This window comes from Acartia tonsa, chromosome 1, assembly GCF_053477335.1.
Source record: "Acartia tonsa isolate MP-2025a chromosome 1, ASM5347733v1, whole genome shotgun sequence".
Taxonomy (NCBI): domain Eukaryota; kingdom Metazoa; phylum Arthropoda; class Copepoda; order Calanoida; family Acartiidae; genus Acartia; species Acartia tonsa.
The window spans coordinates 37,346,551-37,365,025 of NC_137260.1; the positions used below are offsets into that span (position 1 = coordinate 37,346,551).

Sequence of the window (18,475 nt, forward strand, 5' to 3'; positions counted from 1 at the left end):
TTCCGTTATTTACCGTTTTTCGGCGATGATCAGAAAAAGTAATTTTTTTGTTATGAAAAATAAAAGTTCGTCATAAAATTTGGTCATCCTAGCTGCAAAATTGGCCGGTCTACAGCTGTTTAAAAATTTAGCGGCTGGCAGCTAAAAAGCGGCTAAGGAGCGGCCTGACTGCTATGACTAGAAAAAGTAATTTTCTCTAAAAATACACATGAACCACCAGAAAAATTTTTTACGTCTTTATCTGTAACAGAAGCCGAGATAGAGGGGGTGGTCAATATGACCCCCCCCCCCCCGATCTATTAAGGTGGGAATTGGGGCTCGATATGTAAGGGTTAAAGAAAAGCCTCAATTAAATTAGGTTCTGAACTTTTTTTAAGTTAAAGAAAGGGCCTAGAAATTAAAAAGAAAAACATTATTTATAGGAAATACAATTTCTACCTGTTCATTATTGGTGTTCCACACTAGGGTTAAACCATCCAGGAATGCTTCCTTTGGATGCAGACCCAATACCAAGTTTACTGAGGAATCTTCAACATCCAACTTATGCCTTAAAGTTTCTCCCTTGTACAACTGGACATCAACAAAGCTTTCAGTAAAAACTGGTTTTACAGAAGACGTCCAATTTGAATTTTTGCATATTAAGCAAGGCTTACGTGGATGAGTGTCACCTTCCATCTTGCATCCATGTTTAGTTTGGCAGGTGCCAGGTTTTGGCGCGCATGTAGTCGGGTGTTGCGGCATTCGTGCTGCAGGACAAGCATGACAGCTTGCATCTGCTATTGTTAAGAAAATCTCATTGCTGTAGTCATTACCGTCATTTGTGACTCGCAACTCATAAGTTCGAGGTCCGTTGCTGAGATAAACGCTGTGTTTATCCAAAATACACTGCATCTCTGTACTTGATATATATTTGGCGGGAAATTTGGCTCTATCAGCTGTTTTATCCTGTTTTAGTTCTGCTATGCCACAAGCAAGGTCGGCTGAGTCAAGAAAATCCTGGCCAATAATGTTGATGGTGTGACAGTAGAACATCTGGCGGTCACAAACTGAGTTATTAGCTGCCATGTACAGGTACGGGGCCAAGATGGGTTTGATGTTAGGCAGGAGAAAATGGCTGCAGTCATCAGATGTATAACCTAGTTATAACATTATGTTTTGTTTGTGTTTTCATGTGAAAAAATTATATACTGCAAATCTATTTTTATTTTTTAGAATAAAGTTGGTTGAAAGTAAAAGATGATGGTACTTTTTGTGTAAAAATGAATAAACAAAACATGATTCCTTGTGAGCAAACACAGTGTCTGCCGTTACAATATCCATTTCCAGAACAACTATTGGGACAATTGATAGCCTCTACAATATCTCTGGGCACCTGTGGCCTGCCCTGGCTGTCTACTGGCCAGGTCATCTGACTGGCAAGCGCCCCCTGTTCACACATCCTCTCTAGTAGGGGTAGAGAGAACGAGGCCCAGACTGTGTCATCCATCAAGCTTACATCTTAATAAACATATTCTGAATTATTCCTCTTTGAAAAGGAAGAAGAAAAATTGTAGATTTTTATCATTTTAATAGTTTAAAAAATTGGGTCTTGCTAAGACCAAAAGTAGCGAGGAGAATGCGGACGGAAGGACATTTAGCATTATATAGTAGTGTCGCTACTAAACATAAAATATATAATAATAATTTTATTTTTTTGTTTAAGATATTGCTTTAGTCCGTTTTGGATGCGTGTAAAGCTACCGAGCCCTGACAATAAAATTATATTGATAGTGATTTATTCAAAATGCTTTGTCACAAGTCTAATCATTGAATTACAAGTCAATTTTACAACCATGACAAATGTTTTTCATAAATAATGTAAAAATGCTAAAATAAAATTAAGCTTAGATTGACTTGAATTATAATTCTTGTCTAATTAGGGAATCTTAAAATATTTAAGATTCCCTAATCATTTAACTTTTATCCATATGGGGATTAAAAACTCATTTATACAATGAAAATAATCTTAAATATATGTTGAAGCCTTATTTCCATAAGAATCTTTTTTTCTGCTTCTAGTGATGATTTACAAAATTATAGATTTAATTTTTGCAAAATTATGAGATTCACGCTGACTTACATTATTATGTGAAATTTCTCTTGTAATGCTTAATCATTATAAAAACAGTTAAATACATTTTTTCATAAAAATACATACTTTAATAAAGATTAAAACTATTTGCCTAAAACATATTTTTATAAAGATTTGCAAAAAATAAACAAGAAAAGTACAAATAATGTTTAGTAAAAAATAGCAAAGATGAATATTTACTTCGTCATGCCGGCATTAGTAGACAAGAATTAGAATTGTATTACAATAGACTGAATATTTATAGATTGACATTAAACATGTTTTGATAATTATTCAAATTTAGCTCCGGATCCGATTTATTTCAGACGATTTGAAACCAGTTCTAGGCTAAGCTGAGAAGATAAAAAAAAACACAAAACGAGATTTATTATAGACTTTTTCTACGTAAAAGATGTTATGAATATTTATTCCTTTTAAAGCAGGGATCTAAAGGGATAAGACAATGGCCGATAAATTGGTGTACATCCTCAATGACACACAAAATTACCCCTTCTAAGGAATACAACGTTTAGACACTCAACTTAATGAACCAACCAATCAAAATTTAATAAAAGTCCCCAAAGTTGTTAAGTCAATGAATAAGAATACAGTAATCCAACACTTTGCGGACTAGTGTAATAAATAAGCCAATGTCCTCTCCCTCCCTGATTTTAAAGAGAGAGAGAAAAAACGTACACATCTTAAACAATTATTTCTAGGTAAAAAAGTAGTATGTGAATATCTTATTTAAAATATCTAAACTAGCTTGACTGTAGACATTAGACATTTATTGTTTAGCTTTAATTTCTAAGTGTTTAGAAGATTTTCTTGTCATATTTTAATTTTCACATTTATCAAAATTATAAAAATAGCATAGTTACAACTCTATTAGCATGACAATAATATAGCTTTCAAAGTCATGGTTAACGGGAAAGAAAGTTGCAAAGAGTAGCGTATCCGATAATATGGAAGGGTTGAACCGGCAACATTACACAGCAAAATTAAGTGTCGACTTTTATGGCTTGTAAAAAGTGCAAATCATGTCAACAATGGCGCATCTTTTACATGTGGTAATTCAAAGGGAAAGGATTGATCTTATGAACAAATCAAAGAAGCACAATAACATTCCAATGTTATCGGGAAAAAAGTAGTTTGGGGTTATTAGTTTAATGTTTTTTTAAAAGAGAATATTTCTATTTCTATTTAGCATTGCTTTAATCCTGTTAAATAAGCCATTACCTTAAATATGTATTTAGTTTATAACCTAATCAATTAAGTGAAACAAATAATTGTTAAACTACTTAATGAATAACCAAACTTAATTAAGCAAGTCACAATGACAATTCTTTTTTAAAACAATATTTTGAATTGAAGTAAACCGCGGGAAAGTTATAATGCACTTACAGGATATATATATTATGTAAAACAATTGATATGCTAGCAAAAGTTAAAATTACCCGTTATTTTAGAGTAAATTGTAATGCTACTTTTATAAAAAAAAAGATAAAACCTCGTCATAATAATAATATTAAAAACATTGTCTACTATTGCTTTTTTATATAAACGAAAATACATTAAGTGTAGTGTAATGGCTTAGCTAAAACAGGTGCAGCATTCAAGCATCAAGCATAAAAGGTCGTGTAATTAAATAACATATTTCTAATTTTATTGTGACTGATTCTAAATCCAACACGAAAATGTAATGGTCCAGATAATAGAAAGTCAAAGTAAATTTTTTTACGAAATAAAAATATATCATTTATAATTGATTTCCCATATGTTTAATTATTCTCTCTCCTGTCATTGTAACGTAAAGTAAATTGTATGTTTGATACGAAATGATATAGTCATGCCACTTTCTTTTTTCTTAAAATTATTCTTATCACTGGCAGTGCAGCTGTCTCAACCATGACACTTTGGTTGAGCTTGACTTCCGAATTAGCGGGAAGTTCACGAGATCAGTTGGCGAACATACAAACCCCCAATACCAGGAACCATCAAGTTTCAACAGCAGGTTTGAATATAGATTTATTGATGAAATTATTTCAAAGACCTGAAATTACAATATCAATTAGTTCATAATTCCAGTTATTTATAACCACGTAATCTTATTTGCTTTTTAAAAATCATTTTTCTCTACGTAAAAATCTTTGGAAACTTTGGCTTTAAAGGAAAATTATTTGGTTTAATAAATCATTGTTAAATGCAACAATAAGGCACATAAAAATTACTAAAACATATATTAATCATAATTAAGTTTCATGCTTAGCTGGCTAAAGCCTTTTAAAAACTACATATAATCGTCCTATACACCATTCTTCCTTATAAAATTAACAAATTCTACCTGAAGCTCTTATGGTTTCAAATCCATGATATACTAGGGTCGTTCACACACAATGAGACCAATGATAGGCCCAATTTTGTTCTCCGAAATCTTCACACTCTCATATCTCATTCAAAAGTGAAAAACGTGGGCGCATATAAACAATCCATGCTGCGTCACTTTATGAAGGGAAAGTCAAAAAAGACGACATTTGCGCTTAATTCTTGGTTTAATGATAAGGAATTAATTTTGCACTTGATAAACACAAAGCTTCCTCGAAAAGAGGTTAAGACACACCCCCCGTTTGAAAGTCAAATTAACTTCCTTAACGAGATTCAAGGTTTTTTTTCGCGCTGAGCATTAGCAACATTTCTCACTAAACTCAACTCACCATAATCACATGAGAATGGCCACATCCCGAAAACGTGACAATTTTGCTCCTAACTAAATGAAACCCCGTGAAATGCATACACAATATTATACTCCTCACTAGGACTCATAATACCTCACATTTTAGGATAGAAGGATAGGGATTGGTTTGTACCATACCATTCCATGCACATGACAATTACAAGATCACATACACAAATCCTAAAATGGATAATCCTATTAATCATGATGTTGTAATATAACAACTATACTAATAATAATCATTTCATAATCAATAGGTAATAAATCATTATTAATAAATCAATAAGTACCTACGAAGTCAGGTTGAAATGTAAATGTAAACAAATAATGGTAAATTAAAACGAAATAAATCTTAGACAAGAAAATTAAGATTTATAGGTACTTAAAACTAAATTTGTTAAGCATCAAAAAGAGTAGTAAGAAAAAATTTTTCAAAATCCTTGGGCAGAAAGTTTTTCAAACCTAATGAATAAGAACTGTAATATCTTAATCAACAATAAAACTTTTTAATACTTAAAGAATAGCAAAATAATAATATCTTCGTTAGAATTTTCATTGAAATTATGAAAAAAATACCAATTTTTCTTTGTAAAAAAAAATGAGACTTTAAATATGAATTTTCAATCATTCCTTGATCTGAATAAAATGTTTTACTTGATTGAATTTCATATATAATTTTTAAAAAATCTGCTAAAAAATACTTGATTTTTTTCTTAGAATAAATGTCGAATCACGCAACCTCGACACATTTATTCTTTTTTGTTAAACTTTTCAGGTAAGTTTTTTTTAATGAATTGTACTTTTGAAAAGAATTTAAACTCAATAAAATTAAATTTGAGCATATGAAATAGAATAAACTTTAATCGCATTTCATTTGATTCTTATTTTAGGCATAAAATAGGCATATGAAAAATGTGGCTTTTTTTACTAAAAAAAATCTCAATTTCCATAAAATAAGAATCAATTGTTAATCATAATTTTTAACAACTGCTTTTATTTTAATATCTGCGATAAAAATGAAGGAAAGGTTAATTTAAAATATGCATAGTTTATCTTAAATTAATTCTGTGATATTCATATAAATAATAATCAATAATTTAATAATATCATACATCGTGTTCATTATTATAAATGCTTATCTCATAGAAAATAGAGTTTACATTTTTAAACATGAACGAAAATATATGTACCTAGGAAATAATTGCTATAAAATACTTTCTCAAGGTTTAAAATTGCCCTGTCCGAAATCGCTAGGTACATGTATTACTACGAATCTCTGCTCTCGGAATGAAGAAAAATCTTTACGCGTGGATTATTAGGAATCCTTGCCTCCGGAGTGAAAGAAAAAACTTTATTTTCTTACAAATTAAAACAAATATCTTGATTTTTTGCGATAATCTTTTTAAAATAATAATAAGAATATTTTAAACATTATCATAATAATTTTACATGTTGTGTTCTTTACTTTAATGCATTATCTCATACGAGAATCTGAGAAATAACATTTTTTAAGCAACGTGAACCATGAAAAAAATACCTCGAAAAATAATTCTTAAAAAATCTATTTTTCTCAATCTAAAAAAATCTGCAAAAATCACTTTGTAGTTAATACACACAAACTTTTGCTTTTCAAATCATACTTAAAGAAACGAAATCTTTTAAAATCTGCTTTAAAAGTCTAAACAATTTTGTAGAATTTTTGTGCTTAAATATGAACAATAAAATTAGTTGAATAATGAATACTTATTCTTTACAGAACCCTTTTAGGTTCCCTTCACAAGCTTAATATATAACTTGTATTATTTTTTTCTTTAGAAGATCATTTTCACACATAAATAGTTTATGTTGTAAATTAGATTTGTGGGTTGGTAGACTTCAATAACTTTCTGGCGGCAACACCCGCCATATTGCAGGCCCTTTACCCTGTGTCGGGCGGCCAGCTTGGCAGCAGCCAGGTCGATTCTTGATTCACAACAGCACCAACCTCTATATCAGAACCGGCTGCAACACAACCAATTTCAGCATCATCATTGTGAACGGCTACAGCCTCACCTGCCGTAGCAATGTTATCAACAGCTACGGCAGTATCTTTAACATCAGATTTGACTGCAACACAAACAACAGCGTCAACTGCAGAAATAACAGGTTTCTCAATAACAGCATCACAAGCAGAACCAACAGGTTCATCATTAACAGCTACGGCAGACCCAACCGGTTCATTATCAACAGCTACGGCAGTACCAACCGGCTCATTATCCACAGCTACGGCAGTACCAACCGGTTCATTATCAACAGCTACGGCAGTACCAACCGGCTCATTATCAACAGCTACGGCAGTACCAACCGGTTCATTATCAACAGCTACGGCAGTACCAACCGGCTCATTATCAACAGCTACGGCAGTACCAACCGGTTCATTATCAACAGCTACGGCAGTACCAACCGGCTCATTATCAACAGCTACGGCAGTACCAACCGGTTCATTATCAACAGCTACGGCAGTACCAATCGGCTCATTATCAACAGCTACGGCAGTACCAACCGGCTCATTATCAACAGCTACGACAGAACCAACCGGCCACGCACTCTCATCAACAGTTACGGCAGCTTTATACGCAGATTTCTGCTGACCAGCTCCATAGTCAGCACTTGTACAGATAAAACCACTACCAAAAATGGTTCGCCACAACATAGACTGGCCCACTTTCTGGTAGGTTGATGGAAACACGTCAGGATGTGTATTTCCAATGATGATATCTAAGCCTCCACTAATATATGTAAATCTTTCTGGCGGCATCTTAAATATTTCGGCGGCGGTTTCCGGATGGACCGAGCGCATCTCGTTGCCACCTCCGAGGTTAGGCATAACAGCTGCCTCAAATTCTCTCAAGTTACCATCCCTGTCCTTCAGATAGAACACCACATTGCGGCAGGATGATTCACTACCGTCAGCAACAGAAATGTTTGTATATCTGCCGGTAGATTTCAGCTTCAACTTGCTGGACAACTTCTCAGACACAAGTGATAGATTTGCACCAGAATCAAACCTGACGGCGGCATGGCAGGCGCCGCCGCCAGGTGCTACAACTGGAACTATTTGCAGCAGGTAGGTACATGTGCTAGGCGCAGAACTTGATTTGTAGACTGTATTCACACTAGCACTAGCCTCATGCAACATACGACTATGATAACTGTCGTAATAATTGGTGCCACAGACACCAAGCTTATCCGAGTTAGATGAACGACGTTCCATCTCTCTAAGCCTTCGGTACATATCACGTACTTCTTGGCGCAACTCCATGGAAATTTTAAGCACTCCCATGTCCATCCTCACCTTCTCAACAACATCGAGGTTCCTGGCGACAGTGCTCGACCTCACGTCGTCTGAATCATTGTCAAGCCAGTGCAGAATTTTCGTACACTGTTCCAACGACGCATAAACTTTATCTGCAACAGTTTTCTGTTCACTAGCTTCATCCACATCACGCTTGAACTTGCGCATCTCACTAGTCTCCACGGCAGATTTTAGACTTTTTATTAGGTCAGATTGGTCCTTGACCTCACTAAAAATGTCACGAATTGATTTTAAATTCACATTTTCACATGAACTAAAACTTTGGCAGGCTTTTAGATTTTCATAAAACACTTTTATCTGTTCGTCAAACACCTCTAGCCTTTCATTGCCAATAGCGATAGCTCGCTCAATTTTCTGCTTTTTAGTGAGCACCATATTGATTCACTAGGTAATTATTTCACAGAAAAATTGTCAATGTTTTTTGCATCAATACACTATATGCTATTGATTTATTGAAGAATGCTAACGCCTATTCTTCAGATTCTTTGAAGAATGCTAATGCCTATTCTTCAGAACCATTTGAAGTTGCTTGTGCAGCTCCTTCAACCATCAGGTTATTTGAAATTTGCTAATGCCTAAACTTCAACCTTCACTTCTTTGAAATTCGCTTGTGCAGCTCCTTCAAACTCCAATCATTTGAAATTGCTTGTGCAGCTCTTTCTTTTTTGCATCAATAATCTAGATGCTATTGATCTCTTGATGAATGCTAACGCCTATTCATCAGATACTTTGAAATTGTCTCAACCATGACACTTTGGTTGAGCTTGACTTCCGAATTAGCGGGAAGTTCACGAGATCAGTTGGCGAACATACAAACCCCCAATACCAGGAACCATCAAGTTTCAACAGCAGGTTTGAATATAGATTTATTGATGAAATTATTTCAAAGACCTGAAATTACAATATCAATTAGTTCATAATTCCAGTTATTTATAACCACGTAATCTTATTTGCTTTTTAAAAATCATTTTTCTCTACGTAAAAATCTTTGGAAACTTTGGCTTTAAAGGAAAATTATTTGGTTTAATAAATCATTGTTAAATGCAACAATAAGGCACATAAAAATTACTAAAACATATATTAATCATAATTAAGTTTCATGCTTAGCTGGCTAAAGCCTTTTAAAAACTACATATAATCGTCCTATACACCATTCTTCCTTATAAAATTAACAAATTCTACCTGAAGCTCTTATGGTTTCAAATCCCTGATATACTAGGGTCGTTCACACACAATGAGACCAATGATAGGCCCAATTTTGTTCTCCGAAATCTTCACACTCTCATATCTCATTCAAAAGTGAAAAACGTGGGCGCATATAAACAATCCATGCTGCGTCACTTTATGAAGGGAAAGTCAAAAAAGACGACATTTGCGCTTAATTCTTGGTTTAATGATAAGGAATTAATTTTGCACTTGATAAACACAAAGCTTCCTCGAAAAGAGGTTAAGACAGCAGCGTAAGAGAAATTGTGGAAAAAGCAAATAATACTTGTAAGCAAATTTTATAATAAGCAAGTCACAATGACTAGAATATTTTTTTTACAGAAGCGCAAAATAATTTTTTTCCAAGCATTACAGATGAACGGACATATGTTTATTCTTAACTACAATTAACATGATGTGTGTATGTCTATTAATAAGTCTGTGTGGTCCGAAGGATCTCGCTAAATGTTGAACCGACTTGGTTCTCCTATACAGTGAAGCATCTCTAGGCCATGGGAAGGTTATAAATATTTTAGGGGATAGTTTCAAACACCCTCCAAAAAATTCTTCTGATAAAAAACTTATATTTTTATTTTTTTAGTATATAAAGACTATTCTGATTTTAAAGAAAAAAAATATATTTAAAAATCAACTTAGCTTTGATTCATGGTCTTTTGCGCGTACTGTCGTACATACAAAGTTGTAAAGAACATTCGGAAAAAAATAATAATTTTACCAAGAATGCAAATATCCAATACATGCATAACATTTGTGATATAGCTGGAGCAGCTCTGGTACAACGTGGAGTTGAGAACCATCTGAAAATAGATACAATAAGCTTCTGTTCAATTGATTGTGTATACAAGTAATCCTTATAATAAATTAACAGGATGGTTTTCTGTATGTGTGTATGTTTATATCAAAGGATCTCGCTAACCACCAAATCGATTTGGTTCTCATATACAGTGAAGATTCTTATAGGTCCAGGGAAGGTTTATAACTATTTTAGGGGAGGGTATCTCCATCCTCTACAGAGAAATAAAATAACCCCCCTCCCGAATTTTTTTTTCTTTTTAAAACTTAAAAAGAAAATAGGGGGGTAACCACCGCCCACTTCCCCCCCCCCCACAAATTATGTAACCCTAGAGGCTTGTAAGGGCTTAGCCTCTAGTCGACTATATATAATATTTAATAATAGAGACTGACAGATAGACGGACATTCTACCCCTTGCACCTATGGTTGATAATATACCTGATTACAAAGGTGGTAAACATCCTTTTCTGTGAGACCTGTAGGTGTGGGATATGAGGGTATTACAATATTCTTAAACTGGCCTGTATGTACATCACCTAGTAATAAAAGTTATAAATTTATACAGATAGATAGATAATTATGATTAATATACATATGTCGTACATAGATAAATAAATGGAAGGATTGATTGCCACATAATTATTTAGAAAATTGATGTATTGGAAAAAAAACAAGGGTGGTGCTCTCCCACAAAGTACCTTTAGAGCACTGATACCAGAGTGGTCTGACCGCTATGACTAGAAAAAGTAATTTTCTCTAAATATGCACATGATCCACCAGAAAAAAAAATTATGTCTCTAACTGCAACAGGAGCCCGATCTATTAAGGTGGGAATTGGGGCCCGATCTGTAAGGGTTAACACATGGGGGGTATTTTTATCCATCTAAGCCTAACCATTGCAGGGGCCCCAACCTGCTGGGCTATCCATTGCCCTATATAACCTAACCTAACTGGATCGAAAGATACAAACAAACAAACAAACAAAAAAACAAAAACTGATCTCTCCTTATTTATTATTCATTTTACAACTTATGGAGGGGGGGATTTTGTTTTCGACAAAGCTCTTTGAGGGAAAACATCTAATATAGATTGTTAAAATTGAAATACCTGGGAAGTGATATGAGATATGGTTATGATTAGTGTCACTACTTCGCTTAGTAATCTTCCTTGTTCTGTAAAATCTTTCCATTCCTTCAGATACTAAAGTAATCGTAATAGTTAACGTTGTGCTTCCTTTAAATTATAGAATTATTTATAAGAATTATAACATGATAAATTCCAAAGACGTCCCAAATTTTTTTTCATTTTACTCCCCCCATTTAAAATTTACCCCTACTCTGGGGGTGCCGTTATACCCCCCCCCCCAAAAAAAAAAAAACGAATTACCCCCCCCCTTAAAATTTTTTTACCCTCCCTCAAAATAAAAAGCTTGGACGCCCCTGATAAATTCAATAAGATATACAGAGAAGCGAACTTTTTACAAAGAGAAAAGTTGCAAGGCGTGTGGAATAGATAGGATCTGTTTCCAACACCTCCTTAATATTGAAATTTTATAGGGTCACCCCCCCCCTTTTTTAACCCCTCAAGGTTAAAAAAATATTGTCCACCAATTGTTATAATGTAAAATATTAACTATATCTTATCCCAATTTGATTAGAAATCTTACCTATTCCATTAAAACTTGATTCATCACGCTTGTAAGGTTGGTCATTTAGGTAATCTGGAAGATGGACAGGTTCATACCTGGGGCCAGGGCTTGGAGGAGCAAAAGCTGGACTGAAAATTAATTCCAATGACATTTTTAAAAAAGTTAAGAAATTTTTTTTTATCTATAATACAAAGTACCTTGATGTCTGTCCGTCTGTCTGTCTGTCCCTTAAGATCTCAGTAATCACTGAACCGATCGGATTCTACTTGTTTCGGAACGCTATCCTAGCCGTTCTCGAAATCTTAATCTCAAGCCCTCCGAATGACCAACATGTGAAGTTTACAAATGTGTATTTATTACCATGAAAACAGTGAATCTAAAACAAAAATATAAAAATTAATTACATAATATTAATGGTTTATTATTTTTGTAGATCGAGGTTGCGTGATTTCAATTTAATTAAAAATATAAAATTTCTAAAAAACTTTAAATTGGCACGAAACATATTAAATAGCATCAGAAGTTGATAATTTTAGATTCAAATGATCAATAAAATTAAGGAAAATATTCGTAAGTCAAAAGTTAGCAGTTAAATGGTCTATTTGTTGAAAAATTAATGTTTTAAATTTCTTCGTAAAAATATACCATACTACACTTATTATTAAGAATTAAAGATAAATTCTTACCACATTATGATGTCAAACTAAGCAGAAGGCTTATTTGAGATATTCCACACATCAGAGCACATGTATATTCAAGCAATACATTATTTTCAATCACGTAGCTCTTCACGTGGGACTAATCAAAGGATAAGTGCGCGTTTCTTTTGTCCGTTTACAAGCCACACGCGGCGCGGAGATAGTTAGGAATGCCGCGTAACACACTCATTCTCTAGGAAATTTGGTGTAAGGAATCAGGGATTAATGGGTTCGAACTTGCCAGGGAATACAAGAAAAACATACCGAAACACACCCGTCTATTCACTGGGAATCGAACACAATACCTCATCTTTGCAATATGCGTGCAGACAGTGTCCACGAAATCACAATCTCACAACACATAAACCACAAGAGTTTAAAATGTTATGGCCAGAAGGCCTAAAATTAATTATGGTAACTCGCTAATACCACAATAACTCAAACCGAGTCCACTACCACATAAGGATAGGAATAAGGAATGGGAAAAGCATTCAACATTCATGAATTGCACATTTACCACTCACACATCTCATTATATCATGGCCTCATAATCTCAATTAAAATTAGAATTACAGACCATGTAATTGCGAATACATGAATTAATAATCAATAGTACCTAAACTTTGATTAGGTATCTACATAACAATAGGCAAATGATTTTTATATTAAAAATCGCATCAATAATTAAATAATCAACTCAAACTTTTTTCATCAAAAGAAAGAAAGATTAAATAATGACATTTTTTCTACTAAATCTTTTTGCTAGAAAAGAAGAGTAAAATTTCATAAAAAACTTCTCAATAATTAGCATTTTCCAGCGGAAAAATACTCGGGCTTACATCTAAACATTTTTAAGATAAGATAGGTAAGATCCTTAAATCTAACATGTTTTAATAAAATAGATACTTAAATCTAAATAAATATGACCATAAAAATCATCAAACATCGGAAAATTAAAATTTCATAATTTTAAATCTTCGTGAATCAAAATTGCGTAAAATAAAATTGCAATTGAAATATGCAAATTAAACTACCAAATAAAACAAAAGCTCAATATAAGAAAAGAACTTTAAAATGCTGAATCTGCAATTTCTCTTTAGGTACATCAGTTCAAAGGTAAATAGTAATAATTTTAATATGCATGTTATATTAAATTATTTATGTGATTATAATAAATCATAAAGAAATATTTAAATGATGTAAAACTCTCATTTTGTTAATTTCTTATCATATCAAATTTCAATCCAACAAGGATAAAAATGTTTATATCTGCGTAGGTACCTAGGAAATTTTCCGCGAAAAAAATCCCTGGTCTCGGAAAGACTTAAATCATTGAAAAAACTTACGTAAACGTATAAAAACTTAAGTTTGCATTTCAAATGAAAAAAATCTTGCATCGATTTGAAAGTTTAAACGAAATTGTATCAAATTTTGCGTTACTTAAAAATCTTAAGAAATGTTACCCATTTCTTTTAAAAAATACATTGAAGCAGTACTTTAATATATGCGATAAAAATGAAGGTAGAGTTAATTTAAAATGTGCATAGTTTATCTTAAATTAATTCTGTGATATTCAAATAAAATATTAATCAATATTTTAATAATATTACACATCGTGTTCATTATTATAAATGCTAAACATGAACGAAAAATATATATACCTAGGAAAATAATTGCTATAAAATACTTTCTCAAGGTTTAAAATTGTCCGAAATCGCTAGGTACGTATATTACTACGAATCTCTGCTCTCGGAATGAAAAAAAATCTTTACGCGTGGATTAATGGAATCCCAGCTTCCGGAGTGAACAAAAAAAAACTTTGTACATGAATTGTTAAGAATCTCTGCCTCCGGAATGAAAGAAAATCTTTGATTTGCTTACAAATTTAAACAAATATCTTGATTTTTTGCGATAATCTTTTAAAATAATAATGAGGAATATCTTAAACATTATCATAATAATATTACATGTTGTGTTCTTTACTTTAATGCATTATTTCATATGAGAATCTGAGAAATAACATTTTTTAAGTAAACGTGAACCATAAAAAAAAACTAGAAAAATAATTTGTAAAAAAATCTATTTTTCTCAATTTAAAATCTGCAAAATCATTTGACGAACTTTTGCTTTTCAAAATCATACTTAAAGAAACAAAATCTTTTTAAAATCTGCTTTAAAAGTCTAAACAGTTTTGTAGAATTTTTGTGCTTAGGTATGAACAATAAAATTAGTTGAATAATGAATACTTATTCTTTACAGAACCCATTTGGTTCCCTTCACAAGCCTAATATATAACTTGTGATATATTTTTCTTTCTTTAAAGATCATTTTCACATAATAGTTCATGTTGTAGATTAGATATGTGTGGTTTGAAAAATTTCAATGACTTTCTGGCGGCAACACCCGCCATATTTCCACCCGCCATTGGCAGGCCTCTTACCCTGCGTCGGGCGGCCAGCTTGGCAGCAACCAAGTCGATTCTTGATTCATAACACCACCAGGGCACGTAATAAAAGTGTGGCTGTCATAAAACTTAGAATCATCTACTGGCTTTTGTCCGGCCGGAACCGAAACTCCCGTCGGCTCTTGTCCGGCCGAGACCGAATTTCTTATCGGCTCTTGCCCAGCTGGAACCGAAACTCCCGTCGGCTCTTGTCCAGCTGGAACCAAAACTCTGATCGGCTCTTGTCCAGCCGGAACCGAAACTCCCGTCGGCTCTTGTCCGGCTGGAACCGAATCATTCAGCGGCTCAACACCCGCCGTAACAAAGTTATCAATGACTACAGTATCGTTACCAATATCATCAGGAATAACTGCAGCACAACTAACATCATTATCAATACTAGCCACGGCAACACCCGCCGTAGCCATGTTGTCAACGGCTGCGGCACTAGCAGAACCAAAATGTTCATCAGCCGCGTTAAAAGCAGAACCAACAGGTTCAATAATAGCATCACAAGCAGCACCAACAGTCGGCTGCGGCTGAACATCTGAGCAGACAACATACCTACTCTTTGCTAAACCATTAGCACTAACAGCAAAATATCCAGATCCAAACAGGCTGGAGTAAAGCATGGTTTCTCCTACTGAACGTTCAGAGTAGGGAAACATCGATGGGTGCAGGTGCCCTACGAGCAAATCAACCTGCCCATCAACCAAAGTAAAATCTTCAGGTTTCATATCAAACAAAACAGCTGCCTCCATAGGATTTATGGAGCAGATCGCCTCTTTTGGACCAATGAGAGGCACTACCACAGGTTCTAATATGTGATAATTCTTGTGTCGATCAATTAAACATAGCTTGACCGTCGGGAGACGTTTAACTTCACCGTCAGCTAGAGAAATTCTTGCTGAACGTCCAGTAAAAGGTAACTGAAGTTTATTAACAAGTGACTGGGTTACCATTGTGGTAGTTAAACCAGTGTCCCACATAGCGTTCACTGGGACCTTCTGGCGATTAATGTCAACGACGTCTAATTGTTGTAACATTAACATTAGGTTCGCCTCAGGGGAAGTATGTACTTCATAGACGGCGGCAGCCATATCAACACTCTCATGCAAAAGGTTGTTATGGGCCTGACCACAATTGTCCACTTTGCAGCCGCCTATTACATCTGCCTTCGGGCAATCCACAGATTTATGCCCTTTTTGCAAACAAATCCAACAGCATCCAGCACTCTCCACAATACTCTTCCTGTCTGACACTGACAGGTCATGAAATTTTGGGCACTTGTAAAGTAAGTGCATGTCATCACAGCCATTAACAAAACATGACTGCTTCATCTTAGATTTACCAGGTTTACCTACGGCGGTAGCGGCTGTCGCAGGGTTACCTTTCTTCTTAGAGGGGGTGTCCATATCAGTCGAACACCTCATTAAAATGGCGCCACGCTGTTCTTCAATAATCTTTAACAGCTTTGGGACGTTTGGGACATCCATCGAGCCCAATGATAAATTGAGCTTATCTTGAAAATCACGTGGCAACTTCTTGGATAACATCTCAAGAAGTATCACAGTCAACCACTGGCTAGTGGTAACTTCATCATCTTCATCATCTTTAGTCAGCTGCTCCAGCTGGCTAACTGCTCCGCCAAACTCTGCTAACACAGTCACAATCTGGTTGGAGTCCGACGGTTTAGACTTCTTCTCCCATTGGTTGAAAAGGCAGAGCATCTGACGTGTTTTGGACTTAAAACGTGCGTCAAGGTAGGCCCACTGAGATTCATGCGATTGAATCTGAATTAACTGGAGTCTAAGCTCTTTATTTTTACAGACCTTTTCACTGCTCAACAATAACTGTAAATACGACGGGTCTTGTCCTACAGTAAGCTTTTTAAAGGTGTCTTTAAAACTTACATAGGAAGCTTCCAGGCCGTCGAAAGATGGAAGAAGACGTTCGTCGACACGATTCATATATCCTGGCGTGAACATAGAACCGGCGACGAACTGTGGTGTGCCAAACGGTGACACAAATGGCGATGCTGTCGAGGCACCCGCCGTCGTCGTGGGTGGCTTCACAGGTTCAAGCTTAACCTCAGCCAGACGTTTCATCAAAGCAGACAAAGTGTTTATAATTGCATCAGGCAAGGGAAAGTATGGCCCTTTAATAACTTTCACAATCTTCAAACATCGATCATAAAGTTCAGCCTGATGGTTAGGCAAATTATCACCAACAACATCAACAACACTTTGAATGTCACTAAGCTCTTCTATAGCATCAAGAGCGTCTTTCAAGGCACTATAGTCTTTTTGTACAGTAACTATATCAGAATAAATGTCACTAAACTCATCAAGCTCTTGGATTCTCAAACCAAGCTTGCTAAAACCGACCATGATGCTGTCAAATGTCTCGAACTTGTCATGGACAAGGATTGATTCCTTAGTGAGATGTCTAACATTAAGTTCTGAAGTATCACTGACCAACTTCATCACTCTATTTAGCTCACTGGTTAGGGCATCAACGGCTGGACGCAGCCGCTTACTCAATTGTTCACCTTTATTCTTTTTAGGACCCATAATTGTCACTAAAGTTAACTGTACTGATTATGACTATAATAATAATGTGTGGTAAGGTATCACAACCAACACATTCACAAAACTTCACAGAATGTTCTTAGTTGCATCTGTTCTGTCTTGTTTTCATTGTTTCGGAACGCTATCCTAGCCGTTCTCGAAATCTTAATCTCAAGCCCTCCGAATGACCAACATGTGAAGTTTACAAATGTGTATTTATTACCATGAAAACAGTGAATCTAAAACAAAAATATAAAAATTAATTACATAATATTAATGGTTTATTATTTTTGTAGATCGAGGTTGCGTGATTTCAATTTAATTAAAAATATAAAATTTCTAAAAAACTTTAAATTGGCACGAAACATATTAAATAGCATCAGAAGTTGATAATTTTAGATTCAAATGATCAATAAAATTAAGGAAAATATTCGTAAGTCAAAAGTTAGCAGTTAAATGGTCTATTTGTTGAAAAATTAATGTTTTAAATTTCTTCGTAAAAATATACCATACTACACTTATTATTAAGAATTAAAGATAAATTCTTACCACATTATGATGTCAAACTAAGCAGAAGGCTTATTTGAGATATTCCACACATCAGAGCACATGTATATTCAAGCAATACATTATTTTCAATCACGTAGCTCTTCACGTGGGACTAATCAAAGGATAAGTGCGCGTTTCTTTTGTCCGTTTACAAGCCACGCGCGGCGCGGAGATAGTTAGGAATGCCGCGTAACACACTCATTCTCTAGGAAATTTGGTGTAAGGAATCAGGGATTAATGGGTTCGAACTTGCCAGGGAATACAAGAAAAACATACCGAAACACTACTCTTCAGGGAATATACCTGCTGGTCCTGTGGTAGTTTTAGGCTATTTTCTAGAGGGTTGAG

At 34.5% G+C, this 18,475-nt stretch overlaps 2 protein-coding genes across 2 annotated transcripts in view; both read right to left on the minus strand.

Moving 5' to 3' along the window:
* The window catches only part of LOC145327368 (von Willebrand factor D and EGF domain-containing protein-like), a 67,190-nt gene that overhangs the window by 15,547 nt on the left and 33,168 nt on the right, over positions 1-18,475 (minus strand). Inside the window, exons 21-26 of the mRNA XM_080170960.1 lie at positions 11,886-11,995; positions 11,327-11,419; positions 10,658-10,755; positions 10,142-10,223; positions 1,270-1,497; positions 439-1,136 (exon numbers count right to left, since the gene is read on the minus strand). Of these exons, the coding sequence (XP_080027086.1) occupies positions 439-1,136; positions 1,270-1,497; positions 10,142-10,223; positions 10,658-10,755; positions 11,327-11,419; positions 11,886-11,995 (1,309 nt within the window). The remainder of the gene's footprint in view (positions 1-438; positions 1,137-1,269; positions 1,498-10,141; positions 10,224-10,657; positions 10,756-11,326; positions 11,420-11,885; positions 11,996-18,475) is intronic.
* LOC145318668 (uncharacterized) lies at positions 4,270-9,635 on the minus strand. The gene is made up of 2 exons (XM_080160108.1): positions 9,382-9,635; positions 4,270-9,090 (listed from the first exon to the last, which is right to left on the minus strand). Exon 2 carries the CDS (start codon positions 8,572-8,574, stop codon positions 6,763-6,765), a length of 1,812 nt encoding a protein of 603 aa, XP_080016234.1. The 5' UTR covers positions 8,575-9,090; positions 9,382-9,635; the 3' UTR covers positions 4,270-6,762.

Coding starts and splice junctions, on each gene's coding strand:
- LOC145318668 (XM_080160108.1), bottom strand. CDS start 8,574: ATGGTGCTCACTAAAAAGCAGAAAATTGAGCGAGCTATCGCTATTGGC.